We start from the raw sequence: 20,601 nt of genomic DNA on the forward strand, positions 1-20,601 counted from the left end.
GTGAGCATGGCACCTGGCTTAGGAGTTCTGGCAGAGGCCCTACTCCTCGCCCTGAGTCCTGTCTCCCATGGCCTCTGGCTCTAGCCCAAGCTTGTCCAACCTGTGGCCCAGGGCAACTTTGAATGTGGCCCAACACAGACTTATAAGCTTTCTTAAAACACTATGAGATTTTTTCTGAGATTTTTTTTTTTTTTTTTTTTTTTTTTTAGCTCATCAGCTATCGTTAGTGTTCGTGTATTTTATGTGTGGCTCAAGACAATTTCTTCCAGTGTGGCCCCGGGAAGCCAAAAGATTGGACAGCCCTGCTCTAGCCAAAGTTCATTCCAGCCCTCCTGTGTCAATCTGCTCTTCAACTCAGTCTTTCCAACACACTCAGGTCCTGCTTACCTGAGCAGTTTGTGGCAGGAGCTGAGGCGGCTAGGGCACACCCCCTTCCAGCCTCTCCAAAGCATCACTTTTACAATTAATATAACTTTGGAGGTGGCAATGAGAATTTTATGTTAGAGCAAAATTACAAAAACTCTCATAGATCTGATACTGATGACTTGTATACTTCAGATCCTTATCAGTGATGTAGAATACAACGTATTCTCAGCTAGCGCGTTCTGCTACCAATTAGCCGCTTCTTACAATGCTGATGTACATATTCTGTAACCTTAACACAGCTAGTTTCTCTAACAGGGCTTCATGTTTCACATGTCAGCAACATCACCACTGAGCTCCTCTCTCAGGAATCTGTTTTAACGGGCCTTCCAGGAGACTGCCATCTCCTGAAGCTGGGCCCACCACCACCCGGAAGCCCTCGGGAGCTGACACGACCACAGGGATTTTCTTCACCTGGAATCTGAGGCAAATGTGCATTCTCCTGGCAGAGAAGCCTGCAGCTCTAGACATCCTGAAAGACGTTAATAACAAAAAACCCACAGCTTCAGACTCATCAAATTCAGCAGAGAGTGTTCTCCAAACATACGCCAAGCCAAAGTTTTCTCCAAGCCCTTTAATATTCACTTAAACAGTTGAGGCACAAGCAATAATAAAACTGCATTTTTTTACGTTACAAAAAGATTTTGTATGTTATCTGCATGATATACCAATTTTCTCAGTCTCTTCTGCAATAACTCTCATTAACACTCTGGTCCACAGGCTGACTTAAAAGTCAGAACGGCAGGCGGGAAGATGGTAAAATAAACTTACTGAGGGGCAAAAGGAACCAAACATTTCCTGAGTGCCTACTATGCACGCTCTACTAGCTTTTACACACTTTACATAAATGTGAACCTAAGTTCTAGTTATCAGTTAACAGGCCAGCATTGCTAAGGCCAGTAAGTCTACGTTTTAAATGTTATTTAGCCTTTAAATACAAATTGTGGAACAAAACAATGTATCTTTGCCCAAAGAGGCATGTCAACTGTTGCACTACTACATTATTTTCCATTTCCAAAGTTTTTGTTTTTAGTAAGTGTGCAACATTAGCACATGGAAACACTCAAGCTGTGTATTAGTTCACTGAAATCTGGGGTTTTTCCGTTCTCACCCGCTGGGCACCATTTGGCCAGCATCACTACAACGAGCTGATTCTATCACTTGTAAAACTTAAGATGGGAATGGATAGTGTTTGGCAATTACATTTCTGGGAGAAAAAAGTGCTGATTTCTTTCTTTAACTTGACACAGCTAGCTTTAAAAAGTGGTACCTCATTTTAAAGCACCAAAGTTGTCATTTAAATAAGAAAATGTACTTGGCTTACTGAGCTGTAAAATGAAGGTACCACTGCCTTTTCAAGCATTACAGCAAAGCCAGTATGTTCACAGCCAGGTGATACCCAGCTCATACTGCACTCCAGTTGCCAAGGAAACGGTGTTTCTACCCTCCCCAAACTTAAGCTGCCCCTCACTCCTCCAGCCAGACCTCCTTTTTCCGAGTCTGCTCTTCCCTTGCTGAGCTGTCTGCCTCTTGCTCCCTTTCCCATCCGTTCTCCCTCTAGCTGCCCCTCTACACATGTCTGGGCTGCTGCCTCAGACTTCTTAGCTGCCTGGTGAGCCACTGACCAATCACCACTGCACTGCTCTGGATTTGGGATCCCACTAATAAAACTAACTGGCACATCTGTACTGGTCACCCCCCGAAAAAAGCATCCTGTGTAACAAAAAAGCACTGTTTAAGGATTCAGGATCACAAACCCTCAAGATACCCAAGAAAAGTCCTCAAATGTGAGTCGCCTAGTGTAACAGTAGAGGTAAGTTCAAAGATGAAATGTGATTTGTTCAAGGCTGTGCGGCTAATCAGAGGCAGAAACTAGAACTGTTTCTCTTTCCACTACACCACAAAAAAACCGAGATTAGTAATGATTAAGAAGAGTTTGTAAGTCAACCAAAATAAAATGCCTAGTACATAGGAAAAGTCTTTGGGATTTCTCCACAGACTTCTTTAGACAGAACAAAGGCAATCTTTACAATGAGAAATGCTCCTCAGTTCAACAGATGCCACCAAGTACCAAGGATCCTTACTCAGTTCTGAAACTGGATCTGTGACTATGGAGAATATGTCACTATTTGAGAATAAGAGGTCCCACCTGCTCCACTCTTTTCAAGACTTCAGTCACAAGGTTGCAACTTACTCTCATCGTTTAACAAGATAAATTAATCCAGTTGAAGTAGGATTGAGGAGGTACACTGAAGATAAAAGCAAAAGGCAACAAACATTTTTACAAGCAGATCATCCAGTTACCTTAAAAGTTTCGGATTAATTTACAAAGTACTGACAGAACCATATAATTTCAGTGAAAATCAAGATAGTTAAACCATTAAAAAAAAAAAAAAAAAGATCAATTCAGAAATACTAAGTCAGGCAAGCATGCAAAATTCAGAATATAAAAAAAGCAGGGCCTGGTTGCCCACATACATTCCTCAGGTTAAGGTGGATTTAAAGATGCCCAACAGAACCCAATGAATCAGAAGCTAAAAGGGACACTTCAGAGATCAGCAGACGCATTCTCTCATGTAACAAATGGAGGGAAAGTGAGCACACACTAACTGGCGAAGCTCACAAGGCTAGACTGGGGTGTACAGAGATCTAATTACTGGTGCTATTTGCAACTACATATATTTAAAATACAAGGAGATAAATACCCAGAACACATTAAGCCTACTGATTTAAACAGAACATTTCAAGACTGATACAGAGAAAGGGAAGGAAGCTGTTAACCCAGCACAGCAGCACACCTCACATACTTATGTCTCAGAGATTAAATGGAAAGAAATGATCAATCAAAACCTTCAATGCTCAGTTTTCACAAACACAAGCCTATCAAATTTCCGGATTTACGGCAAAATGTGCCAGCTAAAAGTGTACATTCTTCAATTTCTCCTATACTTTTTTTTTGTTTTTTGCCTATCTTTCAAAACTGAGCACTGGGTATTTTTAACATAAGCCATGTCATATGTACAGTTTAAGTATGTTTCAGGAATAAACAAAATCCATATTTCAGTAACTCATAGTGTATTTATAAAATGAAAAATTATCAAAATACACTTTTCACTGGGAAAAATAAATAAAATAGACAAATGGATCTACACAAAGTAAACATTAACTTTGGTAGATTTCAGTGTAGTTCATAACAAGCATATTTGCCCTTATTTCCCCAGAGCTGCTCAACTACCAAGACTTTTTAAAATATTTTTAACTGAGATTTTATTATGTTGACATTTGTTTCTCATTCCACATCATCTTCAGCCAAGCTCTGAGCACTTACAATTCTCTGAAAGAAAAAAAAATAGTTTTTTAAAGTGTCATAAGCATGTAATCAGGATTCTAACTTCAACATAAAATGCTCTCTGTATTCAAATAATTGAATCTTGGTAAAATTCACCCATTCTGACATTTAACTCAATATGTAATACTTTACACACCGTCAGCATCCAAGAAAACAATGATCACACTACTGTCGGTCCCATTTCAAAAGTCAAGTTAACAAAGGAGGCAAAGCATTACATTACATATATTTTTAATTCAGATGGGGTCTCTGTCACCCAGGCTGGAATGCAGTAGCACAATCTCAGCTCACTGCAACCTCTGCCTCCTGGGCTCAAGCAATCCTCCCCCACTTCAGCCTCCTGAGTAGCTGGGACTACAGACTCGTGCCACCATGCCCGGCTAAAGGAGACAGAGCATTACATTATATATATTTTTAATTCAGATGGGGTCTCTGACACCCAGGCTGGAGTGCAGTAGCACAGTCTCGGCTCACTGCAACCTCTGCCTACTGGGCTCAAGCGATCCTCCCCCAACTCAACCTCCTGAGTAGCGGGAACCACAGACTCATGCCACCACGCCCGGCTAATTTTTTTAATTTTTGGTGGAGACAGGGTTTTACCATGTTGCCCAGGCTGGCCTTGAACTCCTGAGTTCAAGTGAGTGCTAGGATTATAGGGCATGAGACACCGTATCCAGCCATCATTACATAATACTACATCAGTCGATTATGTAACTAAAACCAAAAAGAATTTAAAATCTTTTCACTCCCAGGCAAACCAAGAACACTGATAACTGAGTGATTCAGAGGTCATTTTTAAGGAATTAGGCTTCATAGTGTATTTACAAATATTCCAAAAAACATCACCCTCAGGCCAATTTTCCAAAAGTACTATACCATGCTGCCTTTCAAACAGCGTAATATTAAACTGATGATTCCAGTATGAATGCTCTAGAACTAGAACCACATTAGTCTAAATAAAAACAATTTAGACCCAAGTCCTTGGTTGTCCAACTCGTTCCCTCAAATCGTTGGGACCTTTACTTCCCTTTCCAGTCCTTTTCTAATTCAGTTGAGTAAAAATCAGTTTGAAAAATTAACCAGTTAAAACTATCAAGTTCTGTAAATACTTCCTATCATCATTCACTGTTTTAATCATAACAACTTGGGAAATCGATACATGTAATTGACACACTATTCCAAAAAGTAGATTCATTTGGGCTCCTTGAACTCAAAATGAACAGAAAGCATTTTAATTAACTCCTAATTTACACATAAGTTAATCTTTTACAGTATATTAATGGTATTTTGCATTTTTGAGTAGGGATTTGGGGATGTCATCAAATAACTACAAACTCAAATAACTACGTCAAATAACTACAAACTGAGAGCACCTCATGAGCAGCAGAGGCACTGAGCCTTTACACAAGTGAGTCAGAGGGAATCCATGCTCCTGAATGCCCTAATATCTAGGCTACAGCTACCTAGGCTCCTTTGTCAGATCACCTAACAGAAGGCATGGTCTCCTGGAAGAGTAGGCAGAAAGCTACTTGTAGAAAGTAGCCAAGAGTGACCTGAATTTGGACAGTTGACTACTAAGACCTGAGACTTATCACTAAGACACATACTTCCCGATCCATTCCAGGGCACAATCACTAGATCTGGGCAGTCATCTGGATGTTTCCCATCAGAGAAGAAAATGTCAAGCACTGATATTCTCGTTTGTTTTCATTATACACATGAGTTTATTTCATCATGTTCATTAGGCTCATTTTAAAATGTCCCTAATCATTCGGTTCTAAATCCTACTCACTTTTATGTCATAACATTCCAATTCCTTACCTGACTAATTGTTGGGAGCTTAGTCAGAAGCATCTGGAACACTGGTGGTGGAAGAGTTTGCTGTAAGACCTGCAGTAACTGCTGTGGCTGTCCACACACAGCAATTGCATTTGTCAGATGGTCTACGCCCTTCTCATATTCACCTGTAAGATTTACATAAAATTACATGTAACCCGAAAAGTCTTGGCCTTTGTCAAAATTAACTTTACACGCCATATCCAAATGATGCTGACCAAAAACGCTATGCAAGTAAAATGCTGGAAATAACCTATAGTGCATTCATACAGCTATTATGAAGCCACTAACAAGAATGATTCAGATTACATGTACTGATATGGAAGTGTTTCAAACATACATACATAAGGGGGAAATCAATGTATAAAAATGTCAAAGTATTACTATTTATATACTTGGAATATTTCTGAAAGACTACATGAGACAATTGCTGAGAATCGAATAGTACTTTTCTGTAACAGGGAACTACAAGACTGGGGACTGAGGTGGAAAGAAGATTCAATTTCACATTAAGCCAAGTCTTTGTACTATTTGAATGGTATTACATGAGAAGGAAAAAAAATTTTTTAAGTGATACTAGCAGGAAAAATGGTCACACTAATGAAATATGACAGGAGAAATAAAGCCATGATTAACTCTGAGTGGGAGGGTTTATTTTCCTTTATCTACAAATATCCTTCAACAGACACATTACATTTGAAAAAAAACACTTTAGGCTTACAGTTTTTCAAAGTTCACTTAATTCAATAAATATTAAGTATCTGCTATGTGCACCTTGTCCTTAGTTAACTCCATTTTATTTTATTTTTTGAGACATGATCTCCCTCTGTCACCCAGGCTGGATCTTGGCTGACTGCAGCCTCAACTTCCTGGGCTCAAGCAATCCTGCCACCTCAACCTCCCAAGTAGCTAGGACCATAGGTGTGCACCACCACACCGGGCTAATTTTGCTAATTTTTTTTTTTTTTTTTTTTTGTAAAAACGGAGTCTCACTATGTTGCTCAGCCTGGTCTCAAACTCCTGGACTCAAGTAATCCTCCTGTCTTGGCTTCCCAATGTGCTGAGATTACAGGCATGAGCCACTGCACTTGGCCCTAATTCCACTTTAAATCAAACTCCAAAAACTGCCCCAAATTATTTGAGCAAAACTATGCTAATTAAGTATTTTAAATTAAGCACTCTTCTGTATAGGAGGTTCCCATCAAAATATTTTAACGTGCCTTACATAAAAATAATGCCATTAGATATATTTTTAAAAAATAACAATACAAGTAGAGGTACAATTCTCCTCAAGTTTCTCACATTTCTGCACTTCTGAGCAGATATTTACTGCCTTCGCTCCAAACTGTCTTTTCAAGGATGTTTGTACAGTGAACAACCTCAGAATAGAAACTTCCTCCCTCTGGAGCAAAGGCAGGTTTGCAACATTCCCTATGTGTAGGGAAAAGTGCACACATGTTTACTGCCCATTATAAAAACTTAAGGATCCTTAAATTCAGGGCTCCTCTCCTATATGTAACCCACTACATGTACATGTGTCCCCTGACTTTCTGCATTGCCTATAGGAGCTGTGGCTTGGGAAACCAGTGCAAATGCCAATACCCTTGTTACTATTATTGCAGTGAATAACGAGCTGTCCTTTGTCTCTAGCCCAGGGGTCTCATGTCTTTTGCCAGCATCCATGAAATTGGGGCAAACTAACCTGTTAGCATGCAATTGAGGTAAATCTCAGAACTGGATGGGAGCAGTGGCTCACACCTGTAATCCCAGCACTTAGCGAGGCCGAGGTGGGTGGATCACCTGAGATCAGGAGTTCAAGAGCATCCTGGCCAACATGGTGAAACCCCATCTCTACTAAAAATACAAAAATTAGGCCAGGTGTGGTGGTTTACACCTTAATCCCGGCACTTTGGGAAGCCGAGGTGGTTGGATCTCATGAGCTCCAGATATCGAGACCATCCTGGCCAACATGGTGAAACCCGTTCTCTACTAAAAATACAAAAATTAGCTGGGTGTGGTAGCACGTGCTTGTAGTCCCAGCTGTTCAGGAGGCTGAGGCAGCAGAATCACTTGAACCTGGGAGGCAGAGGTTGCAGTGAGCCAAGATCGTGCCACTGCACTCCAGCCTGGTGAAAGAGTGAGACTCCATCTCAAAAAAAAAAAAAAAAAGCTGGGCCTGGTGGCGCATGCCTGTAATCCCAGCTACTTGGGAGGCTGAGGCACAAGAATTGCTTGAACCCTCGCTTGAACCCGGGAGGTGGAGGTTGCAGTGAGCTGAGATTGTGCCATTGCACTCCAGCCTGGGCAACAGAATGAGACTCCATCTCAAAAACAAAACAAAACAAAACAAAAAACACCTCAGACCTTTTCCAGTTGTTAATACCATTAAGATCACTTTTTACTAGGTTCTTTTTATTTACCAATTTTCCATTATATAAATTCACAGGAAACTGATCTCAAAGAGTAAGAATGGACTGGGTGTAGTGGCTCACACCCATAATCCCAGCACTTTGGGAAGCCGAGGCAGGCAGATTACTTGAGGTCAGGAGTTCGAGACCAGTCTGACCAACATGGTGAAACCCCATCTCCACCAAAAATAGAAAAAAATTAGCCAGGCTTGGTGGCGCATGCCTATAATCCCAGCTACTCATGAGGCTGAGGCAGGAGAATCGCTTGAACCTGGGAGGTGGAGGTTGCAGTAAGCCCTTATCGCGCCATTGCACTCTAGTCACTGCACTCTGGGTGACAGAGTAAACCTCCACTTCAAAAAAAGAAACGAGAAAACAGTTTCAGATCAACCTTACTAATTTTTCCCCAGCAAGCTGAGGATATTAAGTATGTCTTAGGGAGTATCTCTACCATCACACCCAATGCACTTGACCCTGTCAGCTGATGGCAAGCCTGGGTATCAGGATAGTCACTCTGGTGTTCTTTCTAGGCTCTTAAGTCTGGTATATGTTTTTTGTTCTACCAATTGGCTGCTGTGCAAAGACTGAGAAACATTTTGGGTAAAATTTTGAGTACTGCGGAGTATCTGATGGCACCTGAGTATAAGTAAAGGTTTCCAAGAGCTTTTCTTAACCTCTTGACCATCCATCAGAAACAGGTGAATCTCCACTGCCAATGTGAGGACTATGATTGTCCCATCTACACAATGTTTCAGGATACTCCAGTTGTGTAGGTCATTGTCATCTGGGTCTGCAGGCACCATCTTGAGCTGCTTGGTCAATTCCTTTCCCAGATACTGAAATGATTATGTAATGATACCCATCACAAGAGATCAGACACAGGGCTGCACAGTGATCCACTGATGGTCAGTTTAGAATTACAGTAATCAAAAGATTGGCTAAGTCAGTTCCTGCTTCTGAATACATACCATAATTACATCTCTTCTCAACTAGCACTGTTGATTACCTTATCTGCAGATTTAGCAACAATGCCAAAGAAGATACATTGACACAACCTCAAGTGTAGTAGAAGACACACTGACACAACCTCAAGTGCAGTGATCTTCTCATCTTGAGCTCCCTTCCTGTGCAAAGTGGATGCTGCTACAACTTTTGCTGACTGAACGGTCAAATCATAAGTGGTATCTTTTGTTAATGGCATCAAGAATATCATAAAATCCATCTATCAGCATAGGAAGATCAAACCCAGTGTTATAAGATGCAAGGAGCAGAGCAACTCAGTATGCAGCACTGCTTTAGCACTGAGGGGGAATGCCTTCCCTTTCCCCAATGCCTGGGTCCTCTCTCAGACTGATGGAGAAATTGCAGTGTGAGGCCTGTAGGAGACCTGGAAATGTCTCCTGATTGGTGCCTATCTTGTACTCCTCTGCAGTTACAGATTTTATGTATACAGTTTTTAAGAGACAGCATATCACTCTGTTGCCCAGGCTGGAATGCAATGGCACCATCACAGCTCACTGGAGCCTCAAACTCCTGGGTTCAAGATATTCTCCTACTTCAGTCTCCCAGCAGTTGGCTACAGGTGCATGCTATGGCACCTGGCTTATTTTCTCATTTACTGTAGAGATGAGAGTCTCACTTTGTTGTTGATGATGGTCTCAAACTCCTGGCTTCCAGCCATCCTCCTGCCTCAGCTCCCCAAAGTGCTGGGATTATAGGCATGAGCCACCATGTCTGTCCCTACTCAATAATTTTTTTTTTTTTTTTTTTTTTTTTTTTGAGACGGAGTCTTGCTCTGTCACCCAGGCTGGAGTGCAGTGGCCAGATCTCAGCTCACTGCAAGCTCCGCCTCCCAGGTTTACGCCATTCTCCTGCCTCAGGCTCCCGAGTAGCTGGGACTACAGGCGCCCGCCACCTCGCCCAGCTAGTCTTTTAGCCAGGATGGTCTTGATCTCCTGACCTCGTGACCCGCCCATCTCGGCCTCCCAAAGTGCTGGGATTACAGGCTTGAGCCACCGCGCCCGGCCTACTCAATGATTTTTAACTCTTCCCAGTCTGTTGGCAATTTGAGTACTGTGACTCTAAGTCAAATTAATTGAGCAATTCTATTGACATCAAAAAAGTATTTCTTGGCAAAGGGGAGACATAAAAAGGTAGTTACCACCATTTTCAATGGATTAAATTCTCCCATAAAAGAAACAACAAAAACCCATTCACACACAAATGCCCCACATCATGTAGTTAAATTCTATCTAAATCTATTGATACAGCAATCAGAATTTAAAAATACCTGACTGCAGTTTTATTAATGATAGCAACTAGTTCAAATCTACATTTGAGATTACTGAGTAAATTATGGTTCTCACGTTTGTCAATTTGATAATTTCAATTTCACAGCTGAACTTTAAAGACTGACAATGTTTTTTAGAAACTTCTTAGCACTGTTGATGAAATAAATGAAGTACAATGTAATGAAAAGGCTAAATTCTGGATCAGATAACAAGTTGGTTCTGAAATAAGGGGTCATGAACTCACCGTGTGACCTTGATTAGGTAAATTAACCTTCTCTGGGACCTTACATTAGCCATTCCTTCCTATAAATACTGGAAAAGATCTGAAGATTAGATGAAGGAGTTGAGTAGTATATTCCTAGCTCATATTCCTTCAGTTACTATTTACATATCGCACTATGGCTATACATTAGAAACTACTTCAGAGTAAGAGAACCTCATTTGTAAAAACTTATTATATCTTCTATATCATATGATATAGCAAGAAAACCTAAAACTCACTTAAAACATATTATGGACAACAATATCCCACAAGGAATATTTCTTTCTAGAGCCAGTCTTACACAAAATAATCTTCCAATTATTAAGTGCCTAAAAACTTGCCTTGAGATATCTGGAGTACCTTTTCTTATAACCAAATTACACAAACAAAACCCCTTATCATTATAAATTTCTATCAGTGAGAAAAACTCTACCCAGTTCCTTAGTGCTTCAATGACTATTACCTTGAGCTAGTAACTCTTCACCAAGCTGTATTTCTTCAAGGAAGAACTTCTGAACAGCTTCAGCATCTTTAAGGTCAGGTAACTGGAAATAAAATATTTAATAATTGACACCACAATTATGCCAGGGGATATAACCAATACACAGGTATCAATAAAAACAATAAAAACCCAATCAATCATTCTAAAAAAACTGATAGAAGAACTTTACTCCTGAATAACGCTTGTAGGAATTAGGAGTTCATCTACATTCAAACGAATAAAAGAAAAAACTTGAGTTTGTATTTGAAAAATTCTTAGAAAGCTCTAACTTGAATGTAAAAAGAGTACAAAATCTATACCATCTATGCACTTTACACTATTTTCGGATTGCCATTATTGTAGATTTTTATACAACTGTAATCAATTTGTCCTTATGATTCAACATTATTTTATATAGATTTGTTTTTTGTTGTTGTTTTTGAGACACAGTGTCATTCTGTCACCTAGGCTGGAGTACAGTGGCACAATCCCAGCTCACTGCAACTTCCACCTCCCGGATTCAAGTGATTCTCCTGCCTCAGCCTCCCGAGTATCTAGGATTACAGGCGCCTGCCACCATGCCCAGTTAAATTTTTGTATTTTTAGTAGAGATACGGTTTCACAATGTTGGCCAGGCTGGTCTCAAACTCCTGACCTCAGATGATCCACCCACCTCGGCCTCCCAAAGTGCTAATATTACAGGTATAAGCCAACGCACCCAGCCTAGATTTTACATGCATCTAAAAGACTATTTTTTGAGACAGGGTCTCACTCTGTCGCCCAGGCTGTAGTGCAGTAGTGTGATCACAGCTCAGTGCCTTCACCTCTCAGGCTCAAGTGATCCTCCTACCTCAGCCTCTCTCTACAAAAAAATGAAAAATTAGCTAGGCATGGTGGCCCATGCCTATAGTCCAGCTGCTAGGGAGGCTAAAGCAGGATTGCTTGAACCCAGGAAGTCGAAGCTGCAGTGAGCTGTGATTGCACCGCTACTGCACTCCAGCCTGGGTGACAGGGTGAGACCTTGTCTCAAAGAAAAAAGGCCATTTTTATTGAAAACCTAAACTTCAGTAGCTGGGTGCGGTGGCTCATGCCTGTAATCCCAGCATGTTGGGAGGCCCAGGCAGGCGGATCACAAGGTCAAGAGATTGAGGTTATGCTGGCCAACATGGTGAAACACCGTCTCTACTAAAATACAAAAATTAGCTGGGTGTGGTGGCATGCACCTGTAGTCCCGCTACTTGGGAGGCTGAGGCAGGAGAATCACTTGAACCTGGGAGGCAGAGGTTGCAGTGAGCCGGGATCATGCCACTGCACTCCACCCTGGTGGCAGAGTGACACTCTACCTCCAAAAAAAAAAAAAAGAGAGAGAGAGAGAGAGAGAGAAAACCAACCTAAACTTCTATTAGTGCAAGTTTTTGGAACTTAATTACATTGTACATGCTCTTATTAGCCTAGCCAACACAAGTGAAACAGTTTAAATTTCTGATAGTGGAGACATCTTTCATGGACTATCCCAGCATATGGCAATAATTTAATTCTATTTCTGAATCTAAAAATACATACTGGTGCATGTCTCAATCCATTTTCCTATGCCCTTAAAAATATAAGTTACCAAAAGCATAATAAACACATTACACATTTCAGAAACGTAGTCTGAACCTACTAGAACAACGAAGTAGTTCCCTCCCATTTTCACTTCACTATTACCATGTCCAGTCAACCAGCTGTGTTTACACAACTGTTTCAAAATAACAAAACATACTGGTTGACTTAATTTTTCCTTGTCTCAACTTGCTTTAAAAAGAACCACTAATGATCCAGTAATCTAAGTCCTAAGAACCCAGACAATAGAACTCATCTCAATAAAAAGGAAAAGCTGCACACACAATGATTAACATTTACTTAATTTACTTACACATACCACAGAATATTTTTTGCCAAGTAGATAAACCTACGTAGTCATTAAAAATAATCAAGAACTCAGGATCTATGAAAAGAAAAAATAAATTGCAAGTTTTATATCCAGAACTGTGTACTGCAACAAGGCAAAAATCTGTCAGGGCAGTGGGATTCTGGATCAGTGGGCTTGAATAATCTTGAATAATTTTTGAAATAATAACCCATGGTTCTTTCAAAGGAAGCTGGAGTAAGGAAATTAAATCTTAAGTGTAATATTGTATCATTTTGAAGCACCTGAGTAGCAACTTTTCATCTTTTGGTGCAAATGTCTTGAGGCCCTCATATTGTTCCTTAATTATTGTTCACACAGTAAGCTGTTTGTTGTTATGGCTAGCAAAAGAAATAATGAAGGACCTGATAATTGTCAGTGAAACTATGTTATTCACCTACTCCTAAAAATAAGCTGTATTTTAAAATAAAAATGCAATGTCCAGTATCAACTAGCTTTTTCCAATTACATTTTAATGACATTTCCAATTACAGATTTTAAAATAATATTTATAATTTAAACAGAAACCAGACTATACCTTGGAAAGCCCAGCTCTCTCCTTGGCAAGCTTCTGTTTCTTTCTTCCTACAAGAAATGTAATGTTATATTTACATTCTGTCATTATAAAAATGGGAATGAAAAGAATTCTAATTGCTGTGGTAGTCATTAATTCCATTTGCAAAACACTTCTAACTCTAGGAATCTATCCCTCCCTGTGATCTATCAAGGACATAAGAATAGTCTGGTCAATGAGCTGTAGGCAATGTGACACTGCACTGGAGCGTTCTCCTTCCCTTTGGTGCAGAAGATCTAGCAATTCACAAGATGGAGATAGCTCCAGCAGCTGGACTTCTAAAGTAATTACAATAAGCAGATCAAGTCCCCCCTTCCAACCAACACAGGACATGTAACAGGGGTAAGAATTACGCCACTAGTATTAGGGAGTTTTATTACTGAAATATGCCAGATTATATCTTTACGGAATATTGAAAACTGGCATTCTTAAATGAAAAAAAAAAAAAAAACCTAAAGTGTACTGGAGGCATATGGTGGTTATATGAAAATACTATACCACTTAAAGGTACTTGAGCATCCTCAGATTTTGGTATCCAGGGGAGGCCTGGAACCAATCACTCAAAGAAACTGAGGGAGGACTACCCCTAAATTGACAATCATTAAAAACTACCAATGACAGACATAGAGTAACTACTGACATAGTTAAGAAAATGTAAGGCTCCAATACTTATTATTAGCTAATATTTATTAGCTGGGTGATTTTACGCAAATCTCTCACTCTCCCAAGATAAGGTCAGTCTAATCTTAGAAGACTACAATGAGAAACAAAAGCCATGAAACAAGCAAATGTCCTCTGAACACCTGAAAGCACTCTACAAATCCAAGCCTCAATGCATGACTAAAGAGGTCTGAGGGCCGGGCGCAGTGGCTCATACCTGTAATCCCAGCACTTTAGGAGGCTGAGCCAGGCAGATCACAAGGTCAGGAGTTTGAGACCAGCCTAGTCAACACAGTGAAACCCCATCTCTACTAAAAATACAAAAACTGGCCGGGTGTGGTGGAGGGTGCCTGTAGTCCCAGCTACTCGGGAGGTTGAGGCAGGAGAAGCACTTAAACCTGGGAGGCGGAGGTTGCAGTGAGCCGAGATAGAGCCACTGCACTCCAGCCTGGGCAACAGAGCGAGACTCTGTCTCATAAAAGAGGTCTGCCTATCTGCAGACAGAAGGTTCATTTACTATGGTCAAGGTACCTTTCCTTTCTTTTTTTTTTTTTTTTTTTTGAGCCCGGGTGACAGAGCGAACTCTGTCTCAAACAAAAACAAAAAACAAAAAACCAGGAACTATTATCATCCCCATTTTTCAGATAAGAAAATGTATCAAGGTCGCAATTACTTAATGGTGGAATAGCAACTCAAACCCAGGCTTTTGAAACATGACTCTCTTCTGCCTCCATAGTTAATAGTGTGGAGAAGACATTATTACCATCAAAACAAAAGGCACCTCAGAAATGAATGTGCCAAGTTTGCGGGATCAATTGTATGAGACATACAATTTGCTAAACCAGAATTTAGGGAAAATGACAAAACTGATCATGAAAGCCAGGAAAGTGAAACTTAGTCATAAGTTTTTTTAATAAGGTGGGGAGGAGTATGTGATTGCCACTGAATACATTTAACTGACACAGCTACCAAATTTTAAGATCTCTGAGTTGCTTTACATTTTTAGCAATAAGATTAAAATTCTGGCTTTAGTTTCATGATACAATTAACTTGCTACATTAACATATTTTCAGATAGAGTATAATGCAGAATCTCTGTGATAAAGGGAGAGATAGTAATCAACTGAAAAACCATAAAGAAATTTAACAATGAGCAAAATCAAGCCTTGACTCAATGTTTCCAAGATTTATTCATTTAAATAAGATGCTTAATATATTTTTAACATCATTTTATCCGTCCCATATAAGTGAAATGCACCTGCAGTTGGCATTGTAATTTGGAAATTACATTTAATTTACTCATAATTTAGAATGATAAAAACTATGCTTCAAGGATCCTGATACTCTGCTTTTGCTAACAGGTGACAAAAAGTTTAAATAAATTAGGATCCCAAATTTAACCTCAACCTTCATTTTTAACAATTAAGCCTCTCTTCCGCTCCACCTCCCGGGTTCCCGCCATTTTTCTGCCTCAGTCTCCCAGGGAGCTGGGACTACAGGCACCCGCCACCATGCCCGGCTAATTTTTTCTATTTTTTAGCAGAGACGGGGTTTCACCGTTAGCCAGGATGGTCTCGATCTCCTGACCTTGTAACCCACCCGCCTCAGCCTCCCAAAATGCTGGGATTACAGGCATGAGCCACTGCGCCTGGCCGCCTAAGCCTCTCTTCTTTTTTTTTGAGACAGAGTCTTGCTGTGTCGCCCAGGCTGGAGTGCAGTGGCTGGATCTCAGCTCACTGCAAGCTCCGCCTCCTGGGTCTACGCCATTCTCCTGCCTCAGCCTCCCAAGTAGCTGGGACTACAGGCGCCCGCCACCTCACCCAGCTAGTTTTTTTGTATTTTTTTGGTAGAGACGGGGTTTCACCGTGTTAGCCAGGCTGGTCTCGATCTCCTGACCTCGTGATCCCCCCGTCTCGGCCTCCCAAAGTAAGCCTCTCTTCTTAACAAAAAAGAAGAAAGCCAACAAGCTACGTGCCTTATGTGAGAAACTGCTCTTTATTGCAAATGTAAATATTCTACTGGAAATAAGTCTTAGAAGAACTCAAAATTTAAAAAAAAAAATTAATTTTAAAAACTCAAAATTAACTGAACTGAAATAAATTTCATTTCACAAAGGCCAAATAACGCCAAAGTTTTTAAAATCAGCCAGTCACGCAATTACACTTTTTTTTTTTTTTTTGAGACCAAGTCTCGCTCTGTCACCCAGGCTGGAGTGCAGTTGCGCCATCTCGGTTCACTACAACCTCAGCCTCCCAGGTTCAAGCGATCCTCCTGCCTCAGCCTCCCAAGTAGCTGGGACTACAGGCGCACGCCACCACGCCCAGCTAATTTTTTTTTTTTTGTATTTTTAGTAGAGACGGGATTTCACCATGTTGGCCAGGCTGGTCTTGATCTCCTGACCTCATGACCTACCTGCCTTGGCCTCCCAAAGTGCTGGGATTACAGGCGTGAGCCACTGCGCCTGGCCTATTTATACTTATATATGATACAGATATATGATATAGATAGATAGATAGACAGACAGACAGACAGATACACACACACATATATTTTGGAGACACAGTCTTGCTCTGTCCCCCCAGGATGGAGTTCAGTGGTGCAATCTCGGCTTACTGCAACCTCCACCTTCCACATTCTAGCAATTCTGCCTCAGCCTCCCAAGCAGCTGGGATTACAGGTGCGCGCCATCACACCCCGGTAATTTTTGTATTTTTAGTAGAGAGGGGGTTTCGCCATGCTGGCCAGGCTGGTCTCCAACTCCTGACATGATGTGATCCGCCCACCTCGGCCTCCCAAAGTGCTGAGATTACAAGCGTTAAGCCACCACGCCCGGCCACAATTACCTTTAAACAGACTACAAGATTATTCTAAATAAATTCTACTTGATAACAAAAACATCAAACAACAAAATAATTCTACTTATAAAAAAATCTCATCTGGACGCAGTGGCTCACGCCTGTAATTCCAGCACTTTGGGAGGCCGAGACGGGCGGATCATGAGGTCAGGAGTTCGAGACCAACCTGGCCAACACGGTGAAACCCCATCTCTACTAAAAATACAAAAATTAGCCAGATGTGGTGGTGTGCGCCTGTAATCTCAGCTACTCCGGAGGCTGAGGCAGGAGAATTGCTTGAACCCGGGAGGCGGAGGTTGCAGCAAGCCGAGATCATCCCACTGCACTCGAGCCTGGGCAACAGAGACTCAAACAAACAACAACAAAAATCTCTAGCATTCATCAATTACCATGTGTGAGGAACAGTACTAAAACTAAAACTCTACACTACACCATTTTAAAAAAGACAAAACTAAAGCTTGAAGTTACTTGCCTAAAGTTACTGCTGCAGCTAAGTAATTCACTGCAATCATTAAGTTGCTTAGGCCAGAAAAAAAAATTTTAGATTGAAAATGACGGAGAAGTTTTGAAATAACATTCCTCCATTTGTGTAAAATGATAGCTCTTGTTTCTGCAACAGGACTTCAGGGTTTCCAACGGACGACAGGGTTAACCCATTCTTTATAACTCTGCATTTGCACCAAATCCGCCAGCTGCCACCCATTTTGGCAACTACAGGAAAATAACCTGAAGGCAAAATTTGACTACTAGCATTTATGGAGGAGCATTTCCCATGTCAGGAAACGTGGGAGGCAATTCAAACATCTCAATCTTCACAAGACCAACAAGAGGCAGGTGGCATTACCTGATTTTACAACTACGGAAATTAGAATTCAGAAACCACAAATTACGCCGCTAACCTGGCCCTAGAAATTCAGGGTCTGAATCCAAAACAGTATTCTATTAGTCTACCTAGTCATAAATCAAATTATGTCTATATCCCTTCCCTCCTAAAACATAAGAAAGCTGGAACTAGATGTCTGATTCTAAGTGCTAGTAACATCAGCGCTGGAGTCACTGCTCACACATGGCTATTGAACGCTTGAAATGACTTAGTATAGCTAAATTAAATCGTAACCACTGTTACTTAAATAAACAATAATCCCTTCTTTGTACACCTTGGACTTTAGTAATTTATGTATCAATTTTAATTTCAAAAATTAATTTGGCGGAACAAGATCAGCTACAAAAATATTTCTTATTCCAACAAATTTGCTCTTCGGTGATGCAAATGAAGATTCTCCCAAAATTCAAGGTGGATCACAATGGTTTTCATGTCACGATTCCCCTTTTGTAGACCTCTCTTAAAAGATGTCGCAGGTATGAAATAAGACTGAGCCACGGGAGAAGCGCAGCCCTTTGGACTCCCCTGCAATTTCTATAGCATTCACTCATATCTTGGAAGCACTTAGAACTAAGCTACCAAGAGGGTTTAAGAATGCAGCAATGAGCTGGGCGGATCATCTGAGGTCAGGAGTTCGAGACTAGCCTGACCAACATGGTGAAATCCCGTCTCTACTAAATTCAAAAAATTAGCCGGGCGTGGTGGCGGCCGCCTGTAATCCCAGCTACTGGGGAGGATGAGGCAGGAGAAGCGCTTGAACTCCGGAGGCGGAGGTTGCAGTGAGCCGAGATCGCGCCGCTGCACTCCAGCCTGGGCGACAGAGCGAGATTCCGTCTCAAAAAAAAGAAAAGCAACAATGCTACTGCACTGAGCATGCGGATTTAGCCTCAAGACTAAAATTCGCGACAAAAATGCACGACTTTTTTAAGAGTAGAGGTTTAAAAAGATGAACGACAAAAAAAGAGACAACCTCCTCCCCACGCCATACACACCCGAGATTGTAACACAAATCAAGAATGCATTTGCACGGCTAAAGTGTTTGGGGAAAACAAAACAGGAAAAATCCTTCCTTCAAAATGGAGGGAATTCCTGCCGGGCAGTAGAGCCCCCAGAGCGGCGCAGCCAGCGCCATCGCCCATTGCGGGCCGCACCACGCGGTCGCCCTGGGCGGCCCACAGGAGGGTGGGCTGCAAGGACCCCTCCTGTGGAGGGCGACGGACGGAGGCAGCAGGCCCGGCCAGGGAAGAGAGGACCCACTCACGTTCTCGAAGCCTGTTCTTGAAGTTGGGGTCACTTCGTCTTTTGCGATCGAAGTAGATGCAGTACCCAATAAAAAGGGCTCCGCATACACCGGCGGCGATGGCGCTGTTCCGACCCACCATCTTCTCTACGACGCTGAGCGTGGACGGTGGCGGCAGGGACGGCGAAGGAGCGGTGGGCCACGAACCCTCAGAGAGGTCGGCGCAGCTCACACCCGACGGCCGCGGGCCAGGAACTCGGAAAGGCAGAGCACACGCCACTTCCGGTCCCAGTCAACTAAGGGCCTCGAGGTAGTCCGCGGCAGTGCCTGAGCAGAGGTCCGGAGCGCGGCTCCTGCGGCTGCGCAGTGGGCCACGCCACCGATGCTCGTGCGCCGGTTCGTGTACGCACTGGAGTCGGGAATTTGCACGTGACCGCGCACTTTTTTTTTAAACCCGCGGACCATGCTGTAACGAGGCGGGCGCGTTGCTGGCGTGCACGTACTCAGAAGACTAGCTGACACCCTTGTTTGTGGCAGACAAGGATGCAGGGTCCCGGACTGCGAATGCTTCATCTTGTCTAACACAGGCAGCCTGTGACTTGTTTGAATTAAACTGTTCTTTCTTTTCAAGTTGCCACAGTCCATTGTGCGTAGCGTTTCCATTTCAAAAGAATGTTACAGAATAGCCTCATTCTATGATAACTGGAATAAAATTAAATGGAGTAATTTCTTGAAAAATGTACACAATTGAAAAAAAAATTGAAAACGTGAATTGTTTTATAGCCACATGAAAACATACACATGATCAAGCCAGGCGCGTGGCTCACGCCTGTAATCTCAGCACTTTGGCAGGCTGAGGCGGGCAGATCACTTAAGGCCAGTTCAAGACCAGCCTGGCCAACATCGTGAAACCCTGTCACTACTAAAAATACAAAAATTAGCTGGCCATGGTGGCGTGGGCCTGTAATCCCAGCTACTCTGGAGGCTGAGGCGGGAGAATTACTTGAACCAGGAGGCAGAGATTGCAGTGAGCCGAGATCGAGCCACTGCACTCCAGCCTGAGTGACAGATCAGAACTCCGTCTCAAAAAAATAAAATGCAATAAAACTATATATATATGATCAAAGTTAAGATATTCTGACAAGGAAAACCGTGGGCTGAAAGCAGCCATTAAACAGACACTGTAAGTTGAGGGGTATCAAAGAAGTCAAGCATCAGTGTCAGAGACACTGGAACCAGAGCTACCTTACCTTGAATAGGGACTGGGTAAAATGAGGCTGAGACCCATTGGGGCACATTCCCAGGAAGTCTGGCATTCTTGGTCACCGGGTATTTACAGGGAAGGGAACAAGTTAATAATGTTTACCTAACACACCCAGGAAATGTTCTGAT

General features: G+C 41.9%; 1 protein-coding gene and 1 non-coding gene across 2 annotated transcripts; both read right to left on the reverse strand.

Moving 5' to 3' along the window:
• Nucleotides 1-982: 982 nt before the first annotated feature.
• On the reverse strand, nucleotides 983-19,629 carry TOMM20 (translocase of outer mitochondrial membrane 20). Its single transcript, XM_050770384.1, has 5 exons — nucleotides 19,231-19,629; nucleotides 13,537-13,583; nucleotides 11,033-11,114; nucleotides 5,594-5,736; nucleotides 983-3,757 (listed from the first exon to the last, which is right to left on the reverse strand). The coding sequence occupies exons 1-5, from the start codon at nucleotides 19,349-19,351 to the stop codon at nucleotides 3,713-3,715; spliced, it is 438 nt and encodes a 145-aa protein (XP_050626341.1). The 5' UTR covers nucleotides 19,352-19,629; the 3' UTR covers nucleotides 983-3,712.
• On the reverse strand, nucleotides 18,435-18,569 carry LOC126945319 (small nucleolar RNA SNORA14). The gene has a single exon (XR_007722401.1). It is a non-coding gene; the product is annotated as a small nucleolar RNA SNORA14 (small nucleolar RNA).
• Nucleotides 19,630-20,601: the final 972 nt, after the last annotated feature.

This window comes from Macaca thibetana, chromosome 1 (genome assembly GCF_024542745.1).
Source record: "Macaca thibetana thibetana isolate TM-01 chromosome 1, ASM2454274v1, whole genome shotgun sequence".
Classification (NCBI taxonomy): domain Eukaryota; kingdom Metazoa; phylum Chordata; class Mammalia; order Primates; family Cercopithecidae; genus Macaca; species Macaca thibetana.

Bases quoted from the DNA above. Each gene is read 5' to 3' on its own strand.
- TOMM20 (XM_050770384.1), bottom strand. From the start codon at position 19,351: ATGGTGGGTCGGAACAGCGCCATCGCCGCCGGTGTATGCGGAGCCCTT. The intron at 5,737-11,032 runs GTAATAGTCATT...TAAATCTTACAG, and splicing joins TGAAGAGTTACTAGCTCAAG to GTGAATATGAGAAGGGCGTA. The intron at 3,758-5,593 runs GTAAGGAATTGG...TTTTTCTTTCAG, and splicing joins AGCTCCCAACAATTAGTCAG to AGAATTGTAAGTGCTCAGAG.